The sequence below is a fragment of the Sus scrofa genome, chromosome 11 (genome assembly GCF_000003025.6).
Source record: "Sus scrofa isolate TJ Tabasco breed Duroc chromosome 11, Sscrofa11.1, whole genome shotgun sequence".
In the NCBI taxonomy this organism is placed as follows: Eukaryota; Metazoa; Chordata; class Mammalia; order Artiodactyla; family Suidae; genus Sus; species Sus scrofa.
In genome coordinates this window covers 18,043,013-18,067,282 of record NC_010453.5, presented here as the reverse complement: position 1 = coordinate 18,067,282, position 24,270 = coordinate 18,043,013, and the positions used below count along the sequence as shown (strand labels likewise).

General features: G+C 44.6%; 1 protein-coding gene across 6 annotated transcripts in view; it reads right to left on the bottom strand.

Annotated features, from left to right (window-relative positions):
* The window catches only part of EBPL (emopamil binding protein like), a 110,752-nt gene that overhangs the window by 83,447 nt on the left and 3,035 nt on the right, over positions 1–24,270 (bottom strand). For all 6 annotated transcript variants that reach the window (XR_002336545.1, XR_002336547.1, XR_002336546.1 and 3 more), the window contains exon 2: positions 2,268–2,337. Coding sequence is in view for 2 of the 6 variants with exons in the window: in XM_021065312.1 (XP_020920971.1) it covers positions 2,268–2,337 (70 nt within the window). In the remaining 4 variants the exon portion in view is untranslated. The remainder of the gene's footprint in view (positions 1–2,267; positions 2,338–24,270) is intronic.

The window sequence follows — 24,270 nt, the reverse complement described above, 5'->3', positions numbered from 1 at the left end:
TTTAGCAGGTTCTATATCCTGGTGAATCAATGGCTAGTCTAAGATCAGCATCTGGGAGGCCTCTCCTCAGACCCTCCGAATCAGAATCTGCATTTTAACAAGACCCCCAGGCAGTCTGTGCACCACGCGTGCACCACCTTTTCAAGTCCAAGAAGCACTACCTGACCTTATCTACTGGATTTGCACTTTCACACTAATAAAGGGCATCTCCATTAAATGCACTTTCACTTTTCTAAGGTGAAAATGTAAATTAGAGACAACTGATAAAGGCTGAATTAGCTATTTGCATTTCTCAGGACTGAGCCAAATCTGGACTGTTTGCTTTCTCTGATGCCCAGCCGGCAGCAGAGGTGGGAGGGCGATCACTCGGGCTTGGAGTCCGGCAGCGCTCAGGCTTCCACAGCAATTCTCAAGCACAGTTTAACCCGGCAGATGCACCGAAAAGGTGCCCAGCTGCCCTTCTCTCTGCCCATCAGACAGGACCTGATGGGCATCAAAGATGACATGTGGGGGTTTTTTTGGTCGTTGTTTTTTTTTTTTTGACCCCACCCATGGTGTGGAAATTCCTGGGCTGGGGATCGAACCCTTGCCACAGCAGTGACCCAAGCTGCTGCATTGATGCCACATTCCTAACCCACTGCATCATAAGAAAACTCCAAAGATGACACGTGTTTTGCTTTGAGAAGCACAAACTGTGGCTGACTCAATTCTCCAGAAGAGTTTCCTAATACTGGCGGTGGACAGGAATCCAGACCTTGGCTAGAGGACAAGATTTCAGAATTGCAGAGGAAAGGAGATAAAGAATGCAGAATTTCAGACAAAAAATCTAAAAGAAGTTATCTTGTGCAGGGCAGTTCTATCACAGTGGCCAAAAACCCAGTTGTGGCACCGCTCGCTTATTTCTCAAGATTGTCCAAGTTCATGGGAGGAAGTCGATACTGACTGACTGAATGTTGACTGATTTATGGTGACATCATGAAGACGGAAGACTAGTTAATATCTCTGCAGGGAATTCCCGCTGTGGCTCAGTGGGTTAAGGACCCAATGTTGTCTCTGAGGATGTGGATTCCACCCTTGGCCTCTTCCAGCAGGTTACAGATCCGGTATTGCTGGGGCTGTGGTGTAGACCACTGCTGCAGCCCCAGGTCGACCCCTGGCCCTGGAACTTCCATATGCCACAGGTGCAGCCATAAAAAGGAGCAAAAAAGGTTCTTGCTTGAAAGCTTACATGATTCAATCCTGAAATTAATTCATGCAGATACTGGTATAAAAGAAAAAACAACGGGGAGTTCCTCTGGTACAGAGGAAACAAATCTGACTAGGAACCACGAGCTTGTGGGTTCGATCCCTGGCCTTGGTCAGTGGATTAAGGATCTGGCCATGAGCTGTGGTGTTGCCATGAGCTGTGGTGTAGGTCACAGATGCGGCTCAGATCTGGTGTGGCTTTGGCTGTGATGTAGGCCGGCAGCTGTAGCTCCGACTGGACCCCTGGCCTGGGAACCTCCATATGCTATGGGCAAGGCCCTAAAAAGAAAAAAAAAAAAAAACAAAAAAACCCGGAAACAAAACAAAACAAACAAACAAACAAACCCAACTGTCTGCAGAGCAGGAAGATTTCTGGAAATTTATCTACAAGATTTTATATATATACATAAAGCTTGATATTAAAAATTGGAAAAATGGAGTTCCTGTTGTGGCTCAGTGGTTAACAAACCCAACCAATATCCATGAGGATGCAGGTTTGATCCCTGGCCTGGATTAGACTCCAATTAGACCCCTAGCCTGGGAACCTCCATATGCCGCAGGTGAGGCCCTGAAGAGACAAAAACACACACACAAAATATGGGAAACATCCAGTTTAAATACTGTAAACTCTTCAACCTGCACACACAACAAATACTTTATTGAGATATAATTCACATGCCAGACTTGGGGTCTGATTTGGGATCAACTATACAATTAAAAGTATATAATTCAGTAAGTTTCAGTATAGTCTCAGATTTGAATCGCCACAATCTAACTTTATAATGTCTCTATCCTCCCCCAAAAGATATCTGTACCATTATCAGCCACTCCCCATTTCCGGCTTATAGCCTTGCCGTACCCCCAGGCAACGGCTACTCTATAATCCTCTGTAGATTCAACTGTTCTGGGTATTTCATGTTAATAGATGGACAACATGGGGTACCAGTACTCATTTAATTGACAGCCACACTTGCAATTAATCCCCTCGAACATGGCAAATGCAAAGGTTTTAAATTACTTACACAATGAAGCAATCAAGGCATCAGAATCTGTGATGTTTCCTACCAAAGACAAGTAGACAAAAGGGCCTTCCTAGAGAGAAGAAAAGGAAAACACGCTCTAATTCAGAATCATAACCACAGGAGGGCGTCGCAGATACAGCTCAGTGCACCCACCCCCCGCCCCCCACCCCCCGCCATGCTCTGACCCCAGGAGCGCACATCCTCAGCCCTGCATCCCACGATCTTGGAGCCTGGCTCCCTGACTTTGGAAGTAGATGTGTCCAAAGCAAATGTTTATACAATAAATGCTAGTTTTCAATGACTGGCATTATAAAATCAGAGGTACATTCTGATGGGAGGAAATAAGTTGACATTTTGCAAAAAGAGGAGTTCCCTTTGTGTCTCAGTGGGATAAGACCCCAACCAGTGTTCATGAGGATGCGGATCCCACCCCTGGCCTTACTCAGTGGGTTAAGGATCCTGAGTTGCCACAAGCTTCGGGGTAGGCTGCAGAAGAGGCTCAGATCTGGCGTTGCTGTGGCTGTGGCGTAGGCCTGCAGCTACAGCTCTGAGTTGACTCCTAGCCTGTGAACCTCCATATGCCGAAGGAGCAGCCCTAAGAGGAAAAAAAAAAAAATTGCACAAAGAAAGTGCTCAAATGTTATATTAAATAAGGTAAAATTTGGATTATTTCAGGGGCCTTCCACCTTTGACAATTACCTTTCACAGCCGTTCATTTCATCTCGCCTGAAAAAAATCCAAGATCTCTTTTAACAAAAGTGGCCTTCAAGTATCTCTGGCAGGGCTGAACTAGTCCTTTTTCTTGCATAAGGGAAAATTTAGGGAAATTAAAAATGCTTACAGGCTACATTTAAATTTTTATTTTATTCATTTATTTTTGTCTTTTTGCCATTTCTTGGGCCGCTCTCGCCGGCATATGGAGGTTCCCAGGCTAGGGGTCTAATAGGAGCTGCTGCTGCTGGCCTACACCAGAGCCACAGCAACATGGGATCTGAGCAGTCTGTGACCCACACCACAGCTCAGGGCAACGCCGGATCCTTAATCCACTGAGCAAGGCCAGGGATGGAACCCGCAACCTCATGGTTCCTAGTCGGGTTCGTTAACTACTGAGCCACGACGGGAACTCCTACATTTAAAATGTTAAGTAATGAAATATCTACAGTTATACGTAGTACTTGCCCATCATTGAAATGTTTCTTTGCCTAAAATTTCAAAAACTAACAAACTAGAATTCACTAGGATATTTGACTGGCATGTTGCTCCTTCGAAGAAATTTTGTTGCTGGTCAAGAGAACTTTTTTTTTCTCACTTCTTTTGACCAAAACAATCACTTATGTGACATCAAAACTGTCTCTGCCTAATCCCTAAACTCACTTCTAATACAACTTCGCAGAGGCTACCACTTTTAACCACTTCTGCCTGTAGTTCTGGCAACTATCTTTCTAACTCATAATCTACTTATATTGCTATCTCCTTAGATCTTATCAGTTAAGTGCCTCTCCTAAAAAACTACGATATAATTTCCTCCATTTCTCTCCCCATCCCTCCTTCCAATTTTTGATAACATAGGGGGAGAAAAACTTCCTTCCATCCTCTTAGGTTCTGTACTTGGCCTAAGAATTAACTGATATAAAAAGATAAAAAAGAAAAGCACACGCATTTTATTTAATATTTTTACAGGTACAAGGTAATCTTCAAAAGGAATACATTTTTTTTTTTTTTGGTCTTTTTGGGGGCCACACCTGCAGCATATGGAGGTTCCCAGGCTGGGGGTTGAATTGGAGCTGTTTCTGCTGGCCACAGCCACGCCAGATCCTTAACTCACTGAGCAAGGGTAGGGATCAAACCTGCATCCTCATGGATACTAGCCGGGCTCATTAACCACTGAGCCACTATGGGAACTGCCAGTCTTTGAAAGGAAAATGAAGACATGAATAAGCTGCTAGGGCCCCAAACTTAAATACCTTTTTACACAAAGAACTATGAACTTCAGGGATGTGACAGGACAAAGGGGCTTGGGCTAAGGACAGTGGGAAAGTGACTAGGAAATATATGGGGAGAAACTAATGAAAGATAAGGGTCAGGAGTTCCCATCGTGGCGCAGTGGTTACCGAATCCAACTAAGAACCATGAGGTTGCGGGTTTGGTCCCTGCCCTTGCTCGGTGGGTTAACGATCCGGCGTTGCCTGTGAGCTGGGGTGTAGGTCGCAGACGCGGCTCAGATCCTGCGTTGCTGTGGCCCTGGTGTGGGCTGGCGGCTACAGCTCCGATTGACCCCTAGCCTGGGAACCTCCATATGCCGCGGGAGCGGCCCAAGAAATGACAAAAAGACAAAAAAAAAAGAAAAAGAAAGATAAGGGTCATTTTAGTAGGTTTGGTTGTATAGGACCATTTCAGCATTGACGCCCGGTCCCCAGAGAGAAGAAGGTTCTTTCTTCCTGGTAAGGGGGGGGAGGCACCTTTCTCATGGGAAATTCAAAGACCTGATTTGGTGGAAAGGGGGTGGTCAGAGAGCCCTGCCTGCATTTACTATTTCTCCACTGCCTTCAAGATAGTCAACATGCCCAGTGGCATCTTTTGGAGTGGCATGTTATGCACCCCTTTAAGAGCTATATTAAGTTTCCTTAATTCTTCTATTAGTTACCCACATTTGTAGCCTAAGTAATAAACTCACAACCTCAGTTACTCATCCATCAGTGCTGTGCAGTACATGGACCTCTTATCACATAGGAACCCCCACCTCACTCTCTCCCTTTCCTCTCCATTTCCAACGCTCAAGCTCTGTCCACCTTGCGTCCACATTGTTGAGATTAATTATATTTCCATTCTTGTTCTGTAAACATATCTGTCTTCCCTATTTTGTCTGTAAGTAGATTCTAAAAGCTGAAAAGCCAATCAATAGCACTTACAATACGGTGATTACCTAAATATTGTTCACGGCAATAGGCCACAACGTCTTACTCTACAAATCCAGTATGTTTGTCACTTAAGAAGAATGTGGCAAGTGGAGAGTTCTTTCTTATATTCGTGAGTTTCTCAAAATCATGCCACTTTTTAGTTTGCTTCATATTTGGGCCATGACTTTCTTATAAGATATTTTTGTTTATGCTACAGTTTGTAATTGCCTTTCTTTTTCTCTAATCAAGAGACAAAACTTGACTTTCTCCTTATCTCATTAGTATCTTCCAGCTCCCTAAGATTGTCCATTTTCATCTTTGCCAAGCAGAGGCATTGAAGCTGGTTTATTTTCTCTTTTCTTGACACTTTGTAAGTTACATAATTGGTAAGTGTGGTTTATTTCAGAGCATAGGTAAAAGTTGTAGTCTTTAAAGAAGATTTTTAAAAATTACATGTGAGATAAATAGCAGTGTTTTTAAACAAGAAGTATTCCTCATTCATTTTGCAACTCTCTATTTTCACCAATTGATTTTTTTATTTTTAGCACAGCCAGAGGAAATCTACACCTTTTTCCTGGCATGGCCTGGCAACTTTCTAGACAAAACACATCCATTGGACTGGCCAGTAGACTCAATAAGGCTGAGCAGAATTTGACCCTCTCCAGGCTTCAATCCATTTATCTGTGAGATGAAGGACTTCCCAAAATTAGATTGTTGATCTCATCCTCAAACTAGATGTGACTTCTACTAGCAAACTCCTCAGCTGGGGCCATCAGCAAACATGGACTCTGACACCTGGTCTGGGATCTTTCCTCAGAAGCAATTTCCTGGCTAAGAGCAAGATAGAGACTTGAAATCTATAACATGGCAGGGACTCAGGAATGTATATGAAATTTGTTCCTTTTAGAAGTAAAACTCTCTGCTTGTAGATGACATGATACTATACCTAGAAAATCCTAAAGACACTACAAGAAAACAGAGCTCATAAGTAAAGTTGCAAGTTACAAAATTAATACACAGAAATCAACTGCATTTCTATATGCTCACAGTGAAATATCAGAAAGAGAGAGCAGAGAAACAATCCCATTTACCTTTGCATCAAAAAGAATAAAATACCTAGGAATAAACCTACCGAGAGAGACACAAGACCAGTACTCCAAAAACTATAAAACACTGATGAAAGAAATCAAAGATGACACAAATGGATGGAAAGATATACCATGCTCTTGGATTGGAAGAATCAATACTGTCAAAAATGACTATACTACCCAAGCCAATCTACAGATTCAATGCAATCCCTCTCAAATTACCACTGGCATTTTTCACAAAACTAGAACAAAATATTTTAAAGTTTGGAAGCACAGAATACCCAAAGCAATCCTGAGAAAGAAAAATGAAGATGGAGGAATCAGGCTTCCTGGCTTCAGACTGTACTACAAAGCTACAGTCATCAAAACAGTATGGTACAGGCACAAAAACAGAAATATAGATCAGTGGAGCAGGATAGAAAGCCCAGAATTAAACCCATGCATCTATGGTCAATTACTCAATGACAAAAGAGGCAAGAAAATACACTGGAGAAAAGACAGTCCCTTCAATAAGTGGTGCTGAGAAAACTGGACAGCTACATTTAAAAGCATGAAATTAGAACACTCCCTAACACCCTACACAAAAATAAACTCAAAATGGATTGAAGACCTAAATATAAGATCAGATACTATAAAACTCTTAGAGGAAAACATAGGCTGAACACTCTGACATAAACCACAGCAATGTCTTCTCAGATCCACCTCCTAGAGTAATGAAAGTAAAAACAAAAATAAACAAATGGGGCCTAATTAAACTTAAAAGTTTTTGCACAGCAAAGGAAACCCTAAACAAAATGAAAAGACAAGCCACAGAATGGGAGAAAATCTTTGCAAATGAAGCAACTGACATGGGATTAATCTCCAAAATATATAAACACTTCCTGCAGTTCAATACCAAAAAAACAAACAACCCTATCAAAAAACGGGCAGAAGATCTATACAGACAATTCTCCAAAGAAGACATACAGATGGCCAAAAAACACTTGATAAGATGTTCAACATCACCAACTATTATAGAACTGCAAATCAAAACAGCTATGAGGTACCACCTTACACCAGCCAGAATGGCCATCATCAAAAAAGTATATAAACAGTACATGCTAGAGAGGGTGTGGAGAAAAGGGAACCCTCTTACATTGCTGGTGGGAACGTAAATTAGTGCAACCACTATGGAAAACAGTATGGAGATTCCGCAAAAAAAAATTAAAGTAGAATTACCATATGATCTAGCAATTCCACTCCTTGGCACATATCTGGAGAAAACCATGACTCAAAAAGATGCATGTACCTTGTTGTTCATTGCAGCACTATATACAATAGCCATGACATGGAAGCAACTTAAATGCCCATTGACAGAGGAGTGGATCAAGAAGATGTGGTACATACACAATGGAATATTACTCAGCCATTAAAAGGAAAGAAATAATGGCATTTGAAGCTACATGGATGGACCTCAAAATTATCATGCTAAGTGAAGTTAGTCAGATAGTAAGAGACAAACATCATATGCTATCATTTATATGTGGAATCTAAAAAAAGGATACAATGTACTTATTTGTGGAACAGAAATTAACTCACAGACTTTGAAAAACCTATGGTTGCCAAAGGTGATAGGCTGGGGTGGGGGAGGGATGGGCTGGGGGGTTGAGATCGAAATGTTGTAAATTTAGGTAATAAAAAAATAATGCACTGAATTTTTAAAAAGTATTTCCTTTATATTTACCTGTTGAAGTTCTACTCCTTTTTCAAATCCCAGCTCAAACTTTCCTTCTTCTAAGAAATCTCCCCCAAAACTCCCAGTAAAAATCAATTTCTTACTCTCCCTTGTTACTAAATGTGTGTTTCTGTAATCAACTGTCTGTTGGTTGTGAATCTCCAGTCCCCGTTAATCACACATCTTGGGAGCCTGGGATGTTGTCTTATCCGTCTTCGAATCCCCAAACCCAGGGGCTATTTTGTGTTCAGTGTTTGCTAACCTTGAATTCATGATAAATCCACATAACGAATTACTTAGAAAGAAAGGGCCCTATGGGGCTTTTAGAAGGGTATATGTCTTATGATATTACTATTCTAGGTGTAATATAGTATAGGAGAGTGCATATAATGTATAATGAATATCTTCATTAGGAGAAATGCTGCAGACGTCACCTCCTCCAGGAAACAAAGCTTCTCTAATTCTCCTGAGAGGAGGGGATGTCTCTTCTGCACAGGATCTTATTTATGTCCTCCTTAGAGCTGTCAGTTCCTTCGGTCAAGTCTTTGTCTTTTATCTATGTATTCCAAATGCCTTACAGAGGGTGCATACTAATAAACACTTACTAAAAGCATAATAAATAAAAGGAAGAGTGGGGGAAACGAGAGAGTTAAAAAAAAACAAACGAACCTGGGAGTTCCTGTCGTGGCTCAGCGGGTTAAGAACCCTACTAGTATCTATGAGGACATGGGTTTGATCCCTGGCCTCGCTCAGTGGGTTAAGGATCAGGCATTTCCATGAGCTGTGGTGTAGGTCGCAGACGAGGCTTGGATCCCACATTGCTGTGGCTGTGGTGTAGGCCACCAGCTGCAGCTCCAATTTGACCCCGAGCTCGGGAACTTCCATATGCCACACACGAGGCCCTAAAAAGACAAAACAAAGAACAAAAAACAAAACCCCCAAACAATCTAATTAGAAAATGGGCAAAAGAAATGCAGAAACATTTCACCAAAGAGAATATACAGATAGAAAATAAACATATGAAAAGACACTCAACATCATGAGCCATCAGGGAAATGCCATTTAAAGCCACAATGAGGTATTGTTACCTACCAGTCAGAATGCCTAAAATAAAAAATACTGATGGGAGGAGGGAGTGGGATGGACCTCGAGCTGGGGGTTAGTAGACGCAAGCTATTCCATTTAGAATGGATGGGCAGTGAGGTCCTGCTGTACAGCACAGGGAACTATATCCCAAGTTGTGGGATAAACCACGACGGAGGATAATATAAGAAAGGGACCGTGTGTGTACGTATGGCCGGGTCACTCTGCTGTACAACAGAAACTAGCGCAACACTGTAAATCAACTATACTTTACTAAAAACATAGGGACAATACCAAATGCTGATGCGAATGTGGAGACACTGGAACGCTTATACATCTCTGGTGGGATGAAAATAGAACAGCCTTCCTGGAAAACTAGAGTTTGCCAGTTTCCTAAAACGAAACTAAACATGCAATTACCATATGATCTAGCCATTACACTGGGCATTTATTTGAGAAAAATACAAACTTATGTTCACATATATATGTACACAAATCTTTTTTATTTTTTATTTATTTATTTATTTATTTTGCTATTTTAGGGCATATGGAGGTTCCCAGGCTAGGGGTCGAATGAGAGCTATAGCTGCTGGCCACAGCCACAGCCATGCCAGATCCAAGCCACATCTGGGACCTACACCACAGCTCAAGGCAACGCTGAGTGAGGCCAGGAATCGAACCCTTATCCTCATGGATCCTAGTCGAGTTTGTTAACCACTAAACCACAAAGGGAACTCCATGTACAGATATGTTGATAGAGGCTTTTTTGGTGATAGCAAATGTCCTTCAACAGCGACAATGCCCAGTGCTTAACTTTTAGGAAGATGGGCCTAATCTACAGAAACTCGCCATGAGGAAGGTAAATTGATGAACACTGACTGGTCCACCATCTCTGCCAGTAATAGATTCAATGCAAAACTGAGCAAACCAGTAGCAGGAGGTAATGGCCCAGCCTCAGAATGAGAGCAGCTCTTATGGGCCTAAAGATTCTTTGAGGGGAGTTCCCATTGTGGTGCAGCAGAAACGAACCCGACTAGGAACCATGAGGTTGAGAGTTCGATCCCTGGCCTCACTCAGTGGGTTAAGGATCCGGCATTGCTTTGAACTGCGGTGTAGGTCGCAGATGCAGCTCAGATCTGGCATTGCTGTGGCTGTGGCATAGGCCGGCAGCTACAGTTCTGCTTAGACCCCTAACCTGAGAACCTCCATATGCCACAGGTGTAGCCCTAAAAAGGACAAAAGACCAGAAAAAAAAAAAAAAAAAGAAGGATTCTCTGGAGGCTTCTGAACCAGATCTGTTCTAACCAAACAGAGGCCTAGATCAAAATCACTGAAAAACATGAGCTGCTATTTACCAAGGGTCCACATTTTCTGTAGAATTCTAGAAGGTGGAAACAGACTGAGCTCCTCCCATGAATTTCATTTTACATCAAATGAATGTTAAAGAAATTTTTCTTCCCCCTTAAAACTAGTTCTAGACTCTGGAAAATGAAGCTCAACTTGTAGAATAAACTTGGAAGGTTATCAGCTCCATAATACCTGGTCAAGAACTAGCCATCTGGGAGTTCCCGACGTGGCGTAGCAGAAACAAATCCGACTAGGAACCATGAGGTTTTGGGTTCAATCCCCGGCCTCGCTCAGTGGGTTAAGGATCTGGTGCTGCTGTGAGCTGTGGTGTAGGTTGCAGACGAGGCTCGGATCTGGCATTGCTGTGACTCTGGCGGAGGCTGGCAGCCGCAGCTCCAATTAGACCCCTAGCCTGGGAAACTCCATATGCCACGAGTACGGCTCTAAAAAGCAAAAAAAAAAAAAAAAAGAATTAGCCATCTAGAATTAAAGTTCCTGTTTGGGCTCAAAAACCACCTGGAGGTTTTAAGGATGAGGTGGAAGGTGTGTGGTTAAGCAGCAAAGGCCAGGGAGAGGCTGTAAATTGGAAAGAGGCTTGGAACGGATGGGCATGTGGGTAAAGCGAATGTGTTGGACGCTGAGGATCTGGGTGAGCTTGTTCAAAAACAAAAGAGAAGACTTTACTTCTTACATTCCCTGCTACCTTTACCTCTTGGAGTTTCAATTCCCTAATCAAGAAAAGGAATCAGTCTTCTCAACAGATGTCTATGAAAGAATAACGGAATGAATGAAAGACGAAGGCCCAGAATTAGACCAGGTCTACTTCTCTGCCTTTTCAGAGTGTGTCTGACTGCCTGGAAGCCTTGATCGCAGGACCTGGTCCACTGCCCTCCCTGCTGAGTCCACGAGCAGCGGCCTGGGGGCAGCGCCTGTCAGCGGAGGGTCAGGTGTGGGGGGGGGTGCCCGGGAGGACCGTGGGGTCAGCGCCTGTTTAAGCCCCAGGCTTTCCGGCGAGAATGCGCTGTGAGGACACCTGCCAACGCCCATCCACCACCGGAAGGCCAGGCTCACAGCAGCCACCAGGATGGACTCCCTGCCTGAGCGGCTGGCTGCGCCGATGCCCGCAAGAACTCCCGCGCTCTCGCGGTGACTCCTGCCCTGGCGCGAGAGGCAGGCACCTGTCCCCGAAGAGGCGCAACCTGAGGTTCTAGCGAGAGACGAGACGGACTCAGGACGTAGGGGTGAAATGCTAGCAGGTCTGGATCCCCTTCAGGATACTGGGCAACAGTAAGATAAAAAGGGACGGAGGGAGAAAAAGAAAAAGGACCGGTGAAGCAAGTACTGCAAGACTTGAACATGTCGAACCTTAACATTATTCTCTCTACGTGTGTCAATGTTTGAACTTTTTCATCGTAAAACTTCATTTAGAAAAGGCATATAGTTGTCAAACACAACGGCTGCCCCTCACGTTTCTGGACTCGTGACTCAGGACCCCGTGGTCCCAGAGACCCTCTGCCTTTGCTTCGGACACAGTCAGGAGCGCCTGGACTGCAGGCCCTGAGGCTCGGCTCTCCCAGGACGCCCTGGAGACCCCGTGCAGCCTGGGTGTGCGGGTCTGGATCAGCCTGGGTAGCCCAGCTGAGGCGAAAGCAGACAGGGCTGCAGCCCAGCAGGCAGAGCGAGCACAGCACAGAAGTATGCCGTCTGCCGTCCTTTCTCCCCGCAGATGCTCTTTATTTTATTTTTGTCTTTTTTAGGGCCGCTCCCAGGGCATATGGAGGTTCCCAGGCTAGGGGTCTAATCCGAGCTGCAGCTGCCGGCCTACACCACAGCTCATCACAATGCTGGATCCTTAACCCACTGAGCAAAGCCAGGGATGAACCCACAACCTCATGGTTCCTAGTTGGATTCGCTTCCACTGCACCACTACGGTTACCCCCCTTGCAGATGCTCTTTAATATGTGCTTGGACAGCACTGCTGTGAGCCCCCAGGTTACTCAAACCTCGATAAACTTTAGGGCAAACCTGCTCACTTTTGCAGGTTCTTCTGCCAGCACCACAGTGCCCCTCCCCCCACTGTCCCCACGAGGACACTTGCATAAAAAGATGAAAAGAAAGGAGAGAGCCAACAGTTATGACAAAAAAAGAAAGGAAAAAAGCTCTCATTATTCATACTCCTTTTCCAAATTACCTCTGCCTCCTCGTGAATGACCAGCCATCAAAATGTCAGCCGTGGTGTCCTCCTGGCTCTGGGTGACAGGCTGAGCAAACTCTCTCTTCTTGCCTAGTGAAGTCTGCAGAGAAGCTGCACGGTGGGCTTTTGTTCCCCTGAATAAGGCTCTCTTCCTGTCACATGTCACCTGTCCTTCCCAAGTCTGTGTCCCAACATCCATGGCATGCTAACTTGCCATCCAATTTTTCTTCACTTTTCTGACATTCCTTCTGGTGATGTACCTTTGCTATTTTAACTATTAAAAATTACAAAAGGGATATGTCTGAAAGTTAAAAAAAAAAAAAACTATACATAATCCAGCCATCCCACTCAGGAAATATATCTGGACAAAACTATTAATTCAAAAAGATACATGTACCCCTATGTTATAGCAGCGCTATTCACAATAGCCAATACATAAAAAACAACCTAAATGTCATCAACAGATGAATAGATAAAAATGGGGTACATATATACAATGGAATACTACTCAGCCATAAGAAGAATGAAATAATGCTATTTGCAGGAAGAGGGATGCAACTAGAGATTATCATACTAAGTGAAAAAAGAAAGAGAAAGGCAAATACCATATGATATCTAATATGTGGAATCTAAAATATGGCACAAATGAACCTATCTATCAAACAGAAATAGACTCACAGACAAACTTGTGGTTGCCAAAGGGAAGGAAGGGTTTGGAATAGACTGGGAGTTTGGGTTTAGTAGATGCAAACTATTACAATTCAAATGGAAAGAACAAGATCCTACTATATAGCACAGGGAACTATAGCCAAACTCCTGGGATAGACCACGATATAAAAGAATATAAAAAAGAATATATATATATATGTATTACTGAGTCACTCTGATGTACAGCAGGAACTGAAACAACACTGTAAGTCAACTATAGTGTAATTTTCAAAATTTGTCTAAAAAGCTATACAGTGAAAGGTAAAAGTCTCTGTCTCTCCTGATCCCCCAATCTCAGCCCCCAGAGATACCACTATTGAGTTCCATAGTAGCCTTAAGATATTTTTCATGTATATGTTATCATGTAGCTATAAATGTTTAAAATACTTTGTCCCTGCCATTAGTTTTTCTACTATTAACCTAGAGGGTGATGAGGAAAAAATTCCACAATGATTATTTACTTAAAAAAATTTTAAAGTTCTGTGTACTAGGAATTTCGGTTTTAAAAAACATAGGAAAGTTCTGGAGTTCCCGTCGTGGCTCAGCAGAAACGAATCTGACTAGCATCCATGAGGACTCAGGTCCGATCCCTGGCTTCGCTCTGTGGGTTAAGGATCTGGCGTTGCTGTGAGCTGTGGTGTAGGTTGCAGATGTGGCTCAGATCTGGTGCTGCTGTGGCTGTGGCTTAGGCCAGTGGCTATAGCTGCGACCGGACCCCTACCCTGGGAACCTCCATATGTCGTGGGTGTGGCCCTAAAAAGAGACAAAAAAATAATAAAAACATAGGAACGTTCTTATTAGATGTTATAATATGTGACTGAACTATACCTATGTCATCAAGTTGCCAACAAAATCAACTTAAAAGCTAAATTGTATCATGGCCAATAAATTAAATAACAAAGACCAGTCTCATTCTTCACTTAAGGTGTTCTGGACATGTAATTTTAACAAGGTGCTGTACAGACTTTAGACTGCTATAAGTCAAAGCTCAGATTAAAAAAAAATGCTTGAGCTGGGCAAGCTTTTGCTCTCTGTAATTCAATGACCATTTTGCAGAGAATGCCCAGTTTGCTCATTTCTCCATTCAAGAAAAACTGAGCAGCAAAAAAGGCTTTATAGAATAAAAAAGAACATACATTTTCTTTTTTGTACTTTGTGTTTGTACTGTGAAGGCTGAATTTGTATGTAAATGTATTGCAAGGTTGGTTTTTTTGTGTGTTTTTTTTAAAGTGTTTGAATGAAGAGCCAGAATAAACACTGCAACATTCATTAAGGAGTGGGAGAATAAAGCAGTGTAAAACTAGAAGGAGTTCGTAAATCCTGTCAAAATTTATTAGCATTTTCTGATCTGACCCACAAAATCTCAGCCTAATCAGACTTGATATTTCCATGTCCTGGCAACAACATACACCATTGTTTCCAGAAGGGTCAGCTGCTTCAGCTTCCTATGGCTCCTAGGTGATACGCTTTAGTGACTTCATAAACGTATGCTGCACAGCTGTCACCCACTTAATGAGATGACAACTTCCATTTGATGGAACCTGCCCCGGCAGATGGGCTCTGGCCCAAGAGGAATAACGGACCATGCTGGCCCTTTCAGAACTTTGGGTATCAAACAGCCACAAAATTCGATTGTTCCTACAACCTGGCAGTTTAGTGTTTGATTTGAGGACTTCAAAAACATTTCCCCCCTTTTAAGAATCTACTCTTCTCTGCCAAGACAGGTGTTACTGCTCAGATTAGAGATCCGAAACCCCCCAAGGCTCATCGTAACTGGACATGTATATCATGATATGACATGCGGCAGGGGTGGGGGGGGGATGAAAACTAAAGGTAATCCAAGTAAGGAGTAAGGCAAGGAGGGGTCAAAAGGGACAGAGGAAGAATGAACATGCCCTCAACTCGCTGAGCGTCGGCACTGCGCCGGGGTCCACATCCTTGTTATTCAGCTGCGGTCCACGAACCACAGCATGGGCACCGCCTGGGGCTTGTGAAAAATGCAAAATCTTGGCCTCTACCCCGGACCTAGGGCATCAGAATCTGCATTGTAATAAGATCCCCAGGCGATTTCTGTGCACAGTCCAGATTGACAAGCACTGCCCTAAATAGAGATTTATTCCTCGTAACAACCATTTGAGGAAAACATCATTCCCATACTTTACGACACGGCCCCACATTCCTGCTGAAATCCTACTTCCGAAAGATGACAGTGTTGGGAGGTGCTTAAGCCTGGAGGGTGGAGCCAGTGTGAAAGGGATCCGTACCTTATAAATGAGGCTCCTGCAAGAGCCCCCCGTCTCCACCAAGGTGTCAGCCACAAACCAGGGGGCAGGGCCTCACCTGACTGTGCGGACACCCTGATCTCAGACGTCCAGGCTCCAGAACTGTGAGATTTAAATTTCTGTCGTTTCTAAGTGACCCCTTCTGTGGCATTTTGTTACAGCAGCCTGAAGGGACCAAGACAACAAGGAACTGAGACAGAAGACGTGTCCTTCCTTCCCGCCCCTCCGCATCCGGGAGGGAGTCTCCGCAGGGAAAGGGGTGCTGCCCAAGCTTCCCCAGGTGGGAAATGGCAGAGCCAGCTGCAAGAGCGCATCTGTCGGACCCCGAAGCCCATACTCCTGCCACCTTCCCCCTCTGCCGCGGCTCCTGACTATCGGTCAGAACTCTTCTGTCGGAGCACTGAGTAACCAGCACTGCCCTGGAAAGGCAGCCGGGGCATGTGTGGGGGTGACTGACAGGACGGAAGAGCCCCAGGAGGGAGTTCCTGTCGGGGCTCAGCAGAAAGGAATCTGACTAGTATCCATGAGGTTCGATCCCTGGCCTCGCTCAGTGGGTTAAGGATCCAGCACTGCCGTGAGCCGAGGTGTAGGTCACAGACGTGGCTTGGATCCCGCACTGCTGTGGCTGTGGTGTAGGCCGGCAGCTACAGCTCCAGTTCAATCCCTAGCCCTGGGAACTTCCATGTGCTATGGGTGCAGCCCTAAAAAGACAACAAATAAAAATAAAAAATGAATGAAGTTCATCTGGAAGGATAAGGGTTCACTTTATCAGCTCTTATGAAGGCATTATCAAGCTATAATAATAAGAAACAGTGTGGAGAGAATCGAAACCAAAAGATTCATAAGGTAAAACTAGGTTAAAAGATCCCCAAACATATCTACGCATACGAAAGATTTCAGCATACGATAAAAATGGAATTTCAAGCGGAGAAAAAATGAATTATTCAACAAATAAAGATGAAATACTTTCTTGCCTCCCCTGCCAAAAAATGCATAACAAAAATTTGTAACTGCTATTATTTGCACTAAGATAAGAATATCTCTTGCAGATCAACAAGGAAAAGATGAACGGTCCCACAGAAAAAGAGGCTCTAAGAGGTGGACCTAGCAGCCCAGCCCAGGTTCCTGTCTCAACGCCTGGTACAGAAGAGCAGAGCCGCCCTCCAGCAAGAAAACGTGACGCTCAGTCACTGAGGGCATCCGCTAGGAGGAGGATGGAGCAAAGACTGGATGTTCCTTTTTCCTGGGAATCATATAAGCCTCCTGGGTTTTATGAGACTTTATAATGAGAGAAGACCCCCTAGTAACTGAGGTTGAATATAGTTCTCACTCCTGGGCAGGTTAAGAGCATTCCAATCCAATTTATTTTCATTTTTTCAGCTTTATTAAGGTATAATTGACACATAAAATTGTAAGATATTTAAACTGTATAATTTATATACATTGTAAAAGGCTTCCATAGCGAATTAAAACACCCATCACTTCACAAATATACCTTTTTAATTTTTTTTTAACCATATTATTATTTTTTTTTGGTCTTTTTGCTATTTCTTGGGCCGCTCCCACAGCATATGGAGGTTCCCAGGCTAGGGGTCGAATCGGAACTGCAGCCGATTCGCGTCTGCAACCTACACCACAGCTCACGGCAACGCCAGATCATTAACCCACTGAGCAAGGGCAGGGACCGAACCCGCAACCTCATGGTTCCTAGTTGGATTTGTTAACCACTGCACCACGACGGGAACTCCTAATTTTTTTTTTTTTTTTTAATGTTTACTGTGGACATGATTTTATTCCTATGGGCCTCTTTTCTAAATTTTTTATCTTACTTTTTTTTTTGTCTTTTCAGGGCTGTACCTGAAGCATGTGGGGGTTCCCAGGCTAGAGGTTGAATGGGAGCTGTAGCTGCTGGCCTACACCAGAGCCACAGCAATGCCAGATCTGAGCTGCATCTGCGACCTACACCACAGCTCATGGCAATGCCAGATCCTTAACCCACTGAGCAAGGGCAGGGACTGAACCCACAACCTCATGGTTCCTAGTCCGATTCGTTAACCACTGCGCCACAACGGGAACTCGTTAAATTTTTGATAAAAAAGAGAACTATTTCTCATATGACACATTTGTGGTGGAAAAACTTATCTCTTACACATACCTTTTTTTTTTTTTTTTTAGGGCCACACCCACAGCATGTGGAGGTTCCCAGGTTAGGGGTCTAATTGGAGCTGCAGCTGCCGGCCTACGCCAGAGCCACAGCAACACTAGATTCGTAACCCACTGAGCAAGGCCAGGGATCAACCTGCAACCTCATGGTTCCTAGTCGGATTCGTTAACCACTGAGCCACGACGGGAACTCCTCCCTACACATACTTTTTAAACCCAAATTTCAGTTTTAGAAATTTGTCATACAGAAGTGAAGACATCTATTCATGGATGTTGATTGTAGTTTTTGGTTTATTTTTAGTAGCATAAACTCCCAAGAAATCCCATAAAGCTGGAGATTGTGTGGTTGATTCAATTGTTGCATATTCGTGCTATGAGATAGAAGAAAAAGGATATTTTGACCCAGGTCCCCCAGAAAGTATTATACTATGTTCTACTGCTTTTATGGGTATTGCCATCCCAAGGAGGCAGAAGAGGAGTATGAATCAGATTGAGGCAGCAGTACCGGCTTTAGGAACACTGCTTAGGAACAAGCTAACTGATTTTTTACAAATTTTGGCTGTGCCTGCAGCACGTGAAAGTTCCCAGGCCAGGGATCAAACCCACACCCCAGCAGTGACAATGCTGGATCCTTAACCCACTGAGCCACCAGGGCACTCCTTGATGTTTCAGTCTTAAATTTTTCCATAGTTTCTATGAACTACCACCTCTCTGGGGAGTCGACCTTAGGGGTGGAGGGAAGAAGAATTTATCCTGTGGCTCTGAAGCACCCCCATCAGAAGTGCATCCTGTGGGCAGGTGTGTGGGAGCTGAGTGGGTAGGATGCCTGGGGCAGGAGGTAGGGGCAGGTGCTGGCTGGTTGGGGCCCAATGAAGCTGGAGGTGGTCACTACCATGGTGGCAGCCGCAGAGCATATTGTCAAGGGTCAGATGAGGCCAAGAAGACCTGAAGGGATGCAAAAGAGGCATCTGATACAATACTGGATGAGTGTGAGAAGGCTGCTGATGGGAATAAAAATGGGTGCCCTCTTTCTGGAATCTTTAAAAACGGGCTTCCCTTAGAACTAGAAATTCTACTTTCAGGATTCTTCCTGGGTAAGTACCTAAGGCCACTGCATGAAAATGCACATAGAACATTCTAATGGCCAGCAATGGGAAGAGTCCGTAAGTCAACAATTAGGGACTAGGAAATAGAGTGAAAGTATGATGGACTCCTATGCAGTTATTTAACTATTATGAGGTAGTTCAACAGACAGACATGGATGCTCACTGAACAGAGTTAAATGAAAAAGACAACAAAGAATGAATAATATGACTCCACTTTTTGTAAAAAGAATTCTGAAAAATAGTTACCTGTCTATTTTCTTTTCCTTTGGCTGCACCTGCGGTATATGAAAGTTCTCAGGCCAGGGACTGAATCCCAGCCACAGCTGTGACCTATGCCACAGATGGGCAATCCTGGATCCTTAATGCATTGTATGGAGTGGGACTGGCACGGGGATTGAACCTGTGCCTCAGCAGCAACCAGGGCCACTGCAGAGATAATGTCAGATCCTTAACTCACTGTGCCACAGTGGGAATTCCTTGGATCTATATTTTCATGTAAATTCTGAAAGGTATTCCTAAGACTATGAACAATAACTATCTCTGGGTAATTTTATCTTTTCTTCCTTTCAGATATATAAATGTTATGTTTCGCAATGACTGTGGGAGTACACAATTTAAACAAATTCTGCGTTAAAAGACTATCTTGACATAGAAAAAGAACTGACATTTTATATATCTGAACAATTTGAGACCTAAAATGTAAATGACTACTATAAATAAAAGGACAGAATCATTCTTCCATTCATTTGCTATTAACCAATACTCCAGAAGAGCGCCTACAAACCAGGCACCATGCCAGGTACTGGAGACAAAGAGACACAAAATAGTTACAAATTGTGTTTCATGATATAAAGGAAAAAATATTTCCTTTAGAATGCCTTTTCCATTTCAAAGAAAATAAATTTTAGTTGCATTAAAAATTTTTGAAGTATTTATATACTTTCCCCTTATACAAAACTTTAAGTCAATTACAACAAAAAAATTCAATTAAATGGTAAAATACATACATAAGAATTTGGATCCGGGGACAAGAATGTCCACATACAGTCTTTTGTTATTACAGAGCGTAATGGGGTTCTGAGCTTCCAAGCAGCCAAAGTGAAAAGGAGAAACGTTTATATTGTTCTTGCTGCCAGAGAGAAATAGACAGACTAACTTAGTTTTTCCTGGCACTTATCTGCAGAAGAAATTTCTCATATAGGCTTCACATTAAGAGCGACATTAGTAACGTCTTCTCCATGTGAAACAGTAAGAGAAAAACTCTGCTATTCCCTAAGCTCTGGGAGGACAGGGGCCATTTATTTTGTGTCTAGCACAGCAAGACACAAATACCCAAGGAGGCACTCACATTTTGTGCAAATGAGGAACAAGAGAAATATAACATTCTGAGATGTGGCTACATAGACAGCCCCTCTACGTCTAGGTAACATCCTTCTTCCGATGTTAGAAGACAGACTGAAGTTTGTCTGCGGAAATACAAGGGCTGTTTACCCCACACCCTCAATAATGGACAGGGGGTCAGGACTGTTCCTATTCTGGAGGCTTTTGATTAGGCACCATTTCCAAGTTTGTACTAAGCTTCTCTAGAGAAAGAGAATCAGTGGGAGATGACATCCATATCCATGTGTATACAGAGGTCTGTTCATCTGTCCAAAGAGACTGACCCGGCTTATGCAATTATGAAGGCAGACAAGACCTATGAGTCAGCAAACTGGAGACTCAGGAAAGCTAACAGAGTTCTAATCCAAGTCCGGAGAACCCACGGTGTCCGTCTAGGCTGAAGGCTGGCAGCCGAAGACCCAGGAAAAGCCGCTGTTTCAGTTCAGGTCTGAAAGTGGACAAAAGCCAGTGTCGCAGGTTGAAGGTGGTTACGAAGGAGGAATTCGCACTGATGTGATGGAAGGCCGGGCTTCCCGTACTGGTCGGGCTTCCCGAAGTAGGATGAGGCCTCCCCACAGCAGGGAGGGTGCCCTGCTTTACTCTACCACCCGGAACACTCACCTCATCCAAACACACCCTCGCAGAAACACCAAGGATCGTGCTTGTCCGGGCACCACGGCCCAGGCAAGCTGACACGTGACATTAACCATCGCATCGCTCTCCCACTAACACAGTTAAAACAACTGAGAGCCACCGCGCCTACCACACAGCACGACGGCCAAGTCATTTCCCAGAGAGGGTACCTGTCTTAGAGCCAAAGTGGAGCCAAACTGACCAAGATGACGATGCTAGAACAGGAAGGAAAACACGAGACAGCCACGGACGGTGAGTTAAAAAGCACCTTCAGACCTAAGGATAAAGTAGGAGGTGGAAGACATTTTTAGAAAGTCCCAGAATGGGAGTTCCTGTTGTGGCGCAGTGGTTAACGAATCCAACTAGGAACCATGAGGCTGCGGGTTCGATCCCCGCCTTGCTCAGTGGGTTAAGGATCCGGCGTTGCTGTGAGCTGTGGTGTAGGTTGCAGATGTGGCTCGGATCCCGTGTTGCTGTGGCTGTGGTGTAGGCCAGTGGCTACAACTCCGATTTGACCCCTAGCCTGGGAACCTCCATATGCCGTAGGAGCAGCCCTAGAAAAGACCAAAAAAAAAAAGTCCCAGGATGGGAGGCTGAACCGATGGCGATGTGACTGAGAAAAGGGTAATGTCCCAAATCCCAAATTGATAGGGCCTCACGCAGTCCCCGAGCTTCAGGATTTCTTCAAGATCACCCATGGATGTTAAAGCAGAAGGAAAGGAGAGACCACCGAGGCCTGGGTTTTCCATGACACCTGCTTCTCACACCAAACACCAGCCTGAGTCGTTTCCGGGGATGGAAGTGGGGGAGTGGCTAGTCGAGGGGTTGGAGCAGAAAACAAATGGTGGATTCAGGCCCAGGTGGCTCTCGGGAGGCCACTTGGCCACGTGCTGCCAACACAGGGCTCTGCACTTCCCCTCCCTTGACTGGGCTCTTGCTCAAGGGCGCTCAGACCTTCCCAACTCACCCAGAACTCAACGTCCCTCGCCTGCCCCTGCCGTGTCTTCTAAGCCTTCCTCTGTCAACAGAGAACTAAGGACATTGCTCATCACCCAGTTCCTAAGGATCAGGTCGGCAGCCACTGCAGTCGCTGATGGACAGGGGACCCTGCGAGGAATTCGGGACAAAAAACAGGAAGAGAGGAGTTCCCGCTGTGGCGAAACGGGATCAGCAGCAGTGCTTTGGGCGTGCTGGGATGCAGGTTCGATCTCCGGCCCAGCACAGTGGGTTAAGGATCCAGCATTGCGGCAGATTGCAAGAGTAGCTCAGATCTGATTCCTGGCCCAGGAACTTCATACGCCACAGGGCAGCCCAAGAAGAAGAAAACAAAACCAAACAAAAAACAGGAAGAGACACTAAGCTTTAGAAAAACAGAATCCATAGATAGCTAGATGTATATTTTAGGAAGAGTTTTAATGAGCCCGGATTCTGGCATCTTCCCACACAAGGAAAAGCACTGAAATCATTAACTTGGATGCCTGTTCCCTGTGACTAGCAGTGAGCTTTCCCGGAGGTGAGTGCTTGATGACACGAATTCCCAGCCAAAGATCATCATAAGCTGCTTTCTCCCTACCCCTTGGGAGGAGTTTCCTCAGAGCGTCCGAGAGTTTGTCCCCTGACCATAGTCCTCAGGAAGGTGGCGAATAAAATTTCAACTCACAACCCTCACGCTCTATGTTGTTAAGTCAGCATCTTCCAACACTCTCCCTCCTCCCACCCAGGACATCTCCTGAGGATCTTGCACCTGCCACCCCACATCTTCTCTATCCCATCTGCTAAGCCCTTGCCTTTGGCTCTGGGCGCCTTTATTCAGGCAGTACCACTTCACCATCGACTTCCTGATGCTTGGTCCCAGAGGCCCTGAATCAGCCCTCAGCCCTCACTTTTTTTTTTTTTTTAATTTTTTTTTTTTTTTTAATGGTACTGGCATTAATCGTGATCTTGAAATTTCCTTCCTTGGGTCCCAGGATCCAGCACTATCCTGTCCTTGATCTTGTCCAGTTTCTCCCCTTCCTGGACTTCCTCTTCCCGGTTGTTCAATGCAGATGTGTTGAAAGATTCTGCTGTCGCCTCAGCCTCTTTACCTGTCTGTTCTTACTCACAAGTCACCTGTCCCCAGGGCTTCCTGCTGTGTCCTCCAAGGCGGTGAAGAACTTCCAGCTCTCTACTCTGCCCTGACTCTGTCTCTCCAAAGCGTCTTACACTTTCAGTTGCTCCCTGGCCATTTCCCGTCAACTACACCCCAGAACCCCAGATTCACGGTTCTAAAAATCCGACTTTCCTGTCTTTGTTAACATTATCAGCAGGACCCCTGTTGGCCAGATTCTAAACCCCAAGATCACCTCCATGCCCAGTGCGTCAATGGTCGCTCTGACTTGACAAGATTCTCTCTCCTACTGAACTTCCCTCCCCGTGTTCATTTCTCTCACCACCTTAGCTCAGGTCTTTCTTCTCACTCCTGATTTACTGCAACTGCTTTTAGCTGATCGTCTCTCCCCTGAACTACCCTTTCCCATCCACCCTGCATTGTGTTGGGAGACAAATTCTCCAAGAACACCACCTATTCCTGCACTGTCTGAGCAAAGGCATTTACACGATTGAAGAATGTTTACGTAAGCAGACGGTCCAGGGTAGTACAGCTTAGAGACCTCATCCTCCTGAGATGTTCCAGGGCAGTGAAGATAAAGACCTTTCCTCCTCTTCTTCAGAGAAAGTCTGTCACCATTCCTGAGGAAAGAGAAGGTCTCTCTCCACAGAGAAGTATGAGCAGGTCACCAGCAGCTCCATATAAGAGGGGACCTAGTTTGGGGGTTCCTCTCCGGTAATGCACCCCCATCATGTGCAAGTACCATGTGGCTCCCTCTGTGTGGCCGTGTGGGGCTTGGGGGATTAAGCAGGCTAACTTGTATCACTTGCCAAATCTCAGACCTCTCACAGTTTGACTTAACACACCACCACCAAATTACCTTTCGAAAGATCTGCTTTGGCCACGCTACTTCCTTTAGTGAAACCCTTGAATGGCCTTCTACTACAGGATAAAACTCAAGCTCTTCCCTGCCATCCAAGATCCCTTTCGAGCCTGTCCTCTCACTTTACACACAAGGGACATAAGCACTTGAGGATGTTGGTATCCCCACAGGGCCTGGAAGCAATCCTCCACTGATACGGAGAGAGGGCTGTAGGATCAAGAGAGAGAAAGAAAGCAAAGCGTTGGCCTGTAGATGTTTATCAGCTGCATACGTGCACATACCAGATGCTGCCGGAATCTTACCCTATGTAAACCTTGTGCTGAAATCCATGTGGACTTCAAGATGTTTCCCCAGCATGGACACACACGTCCTGCTTCCAGGCTCTGGCCAGGCCTAGAGAGCCATACTTAGATAGTAGATGAGGGAAAAATCCATGAAG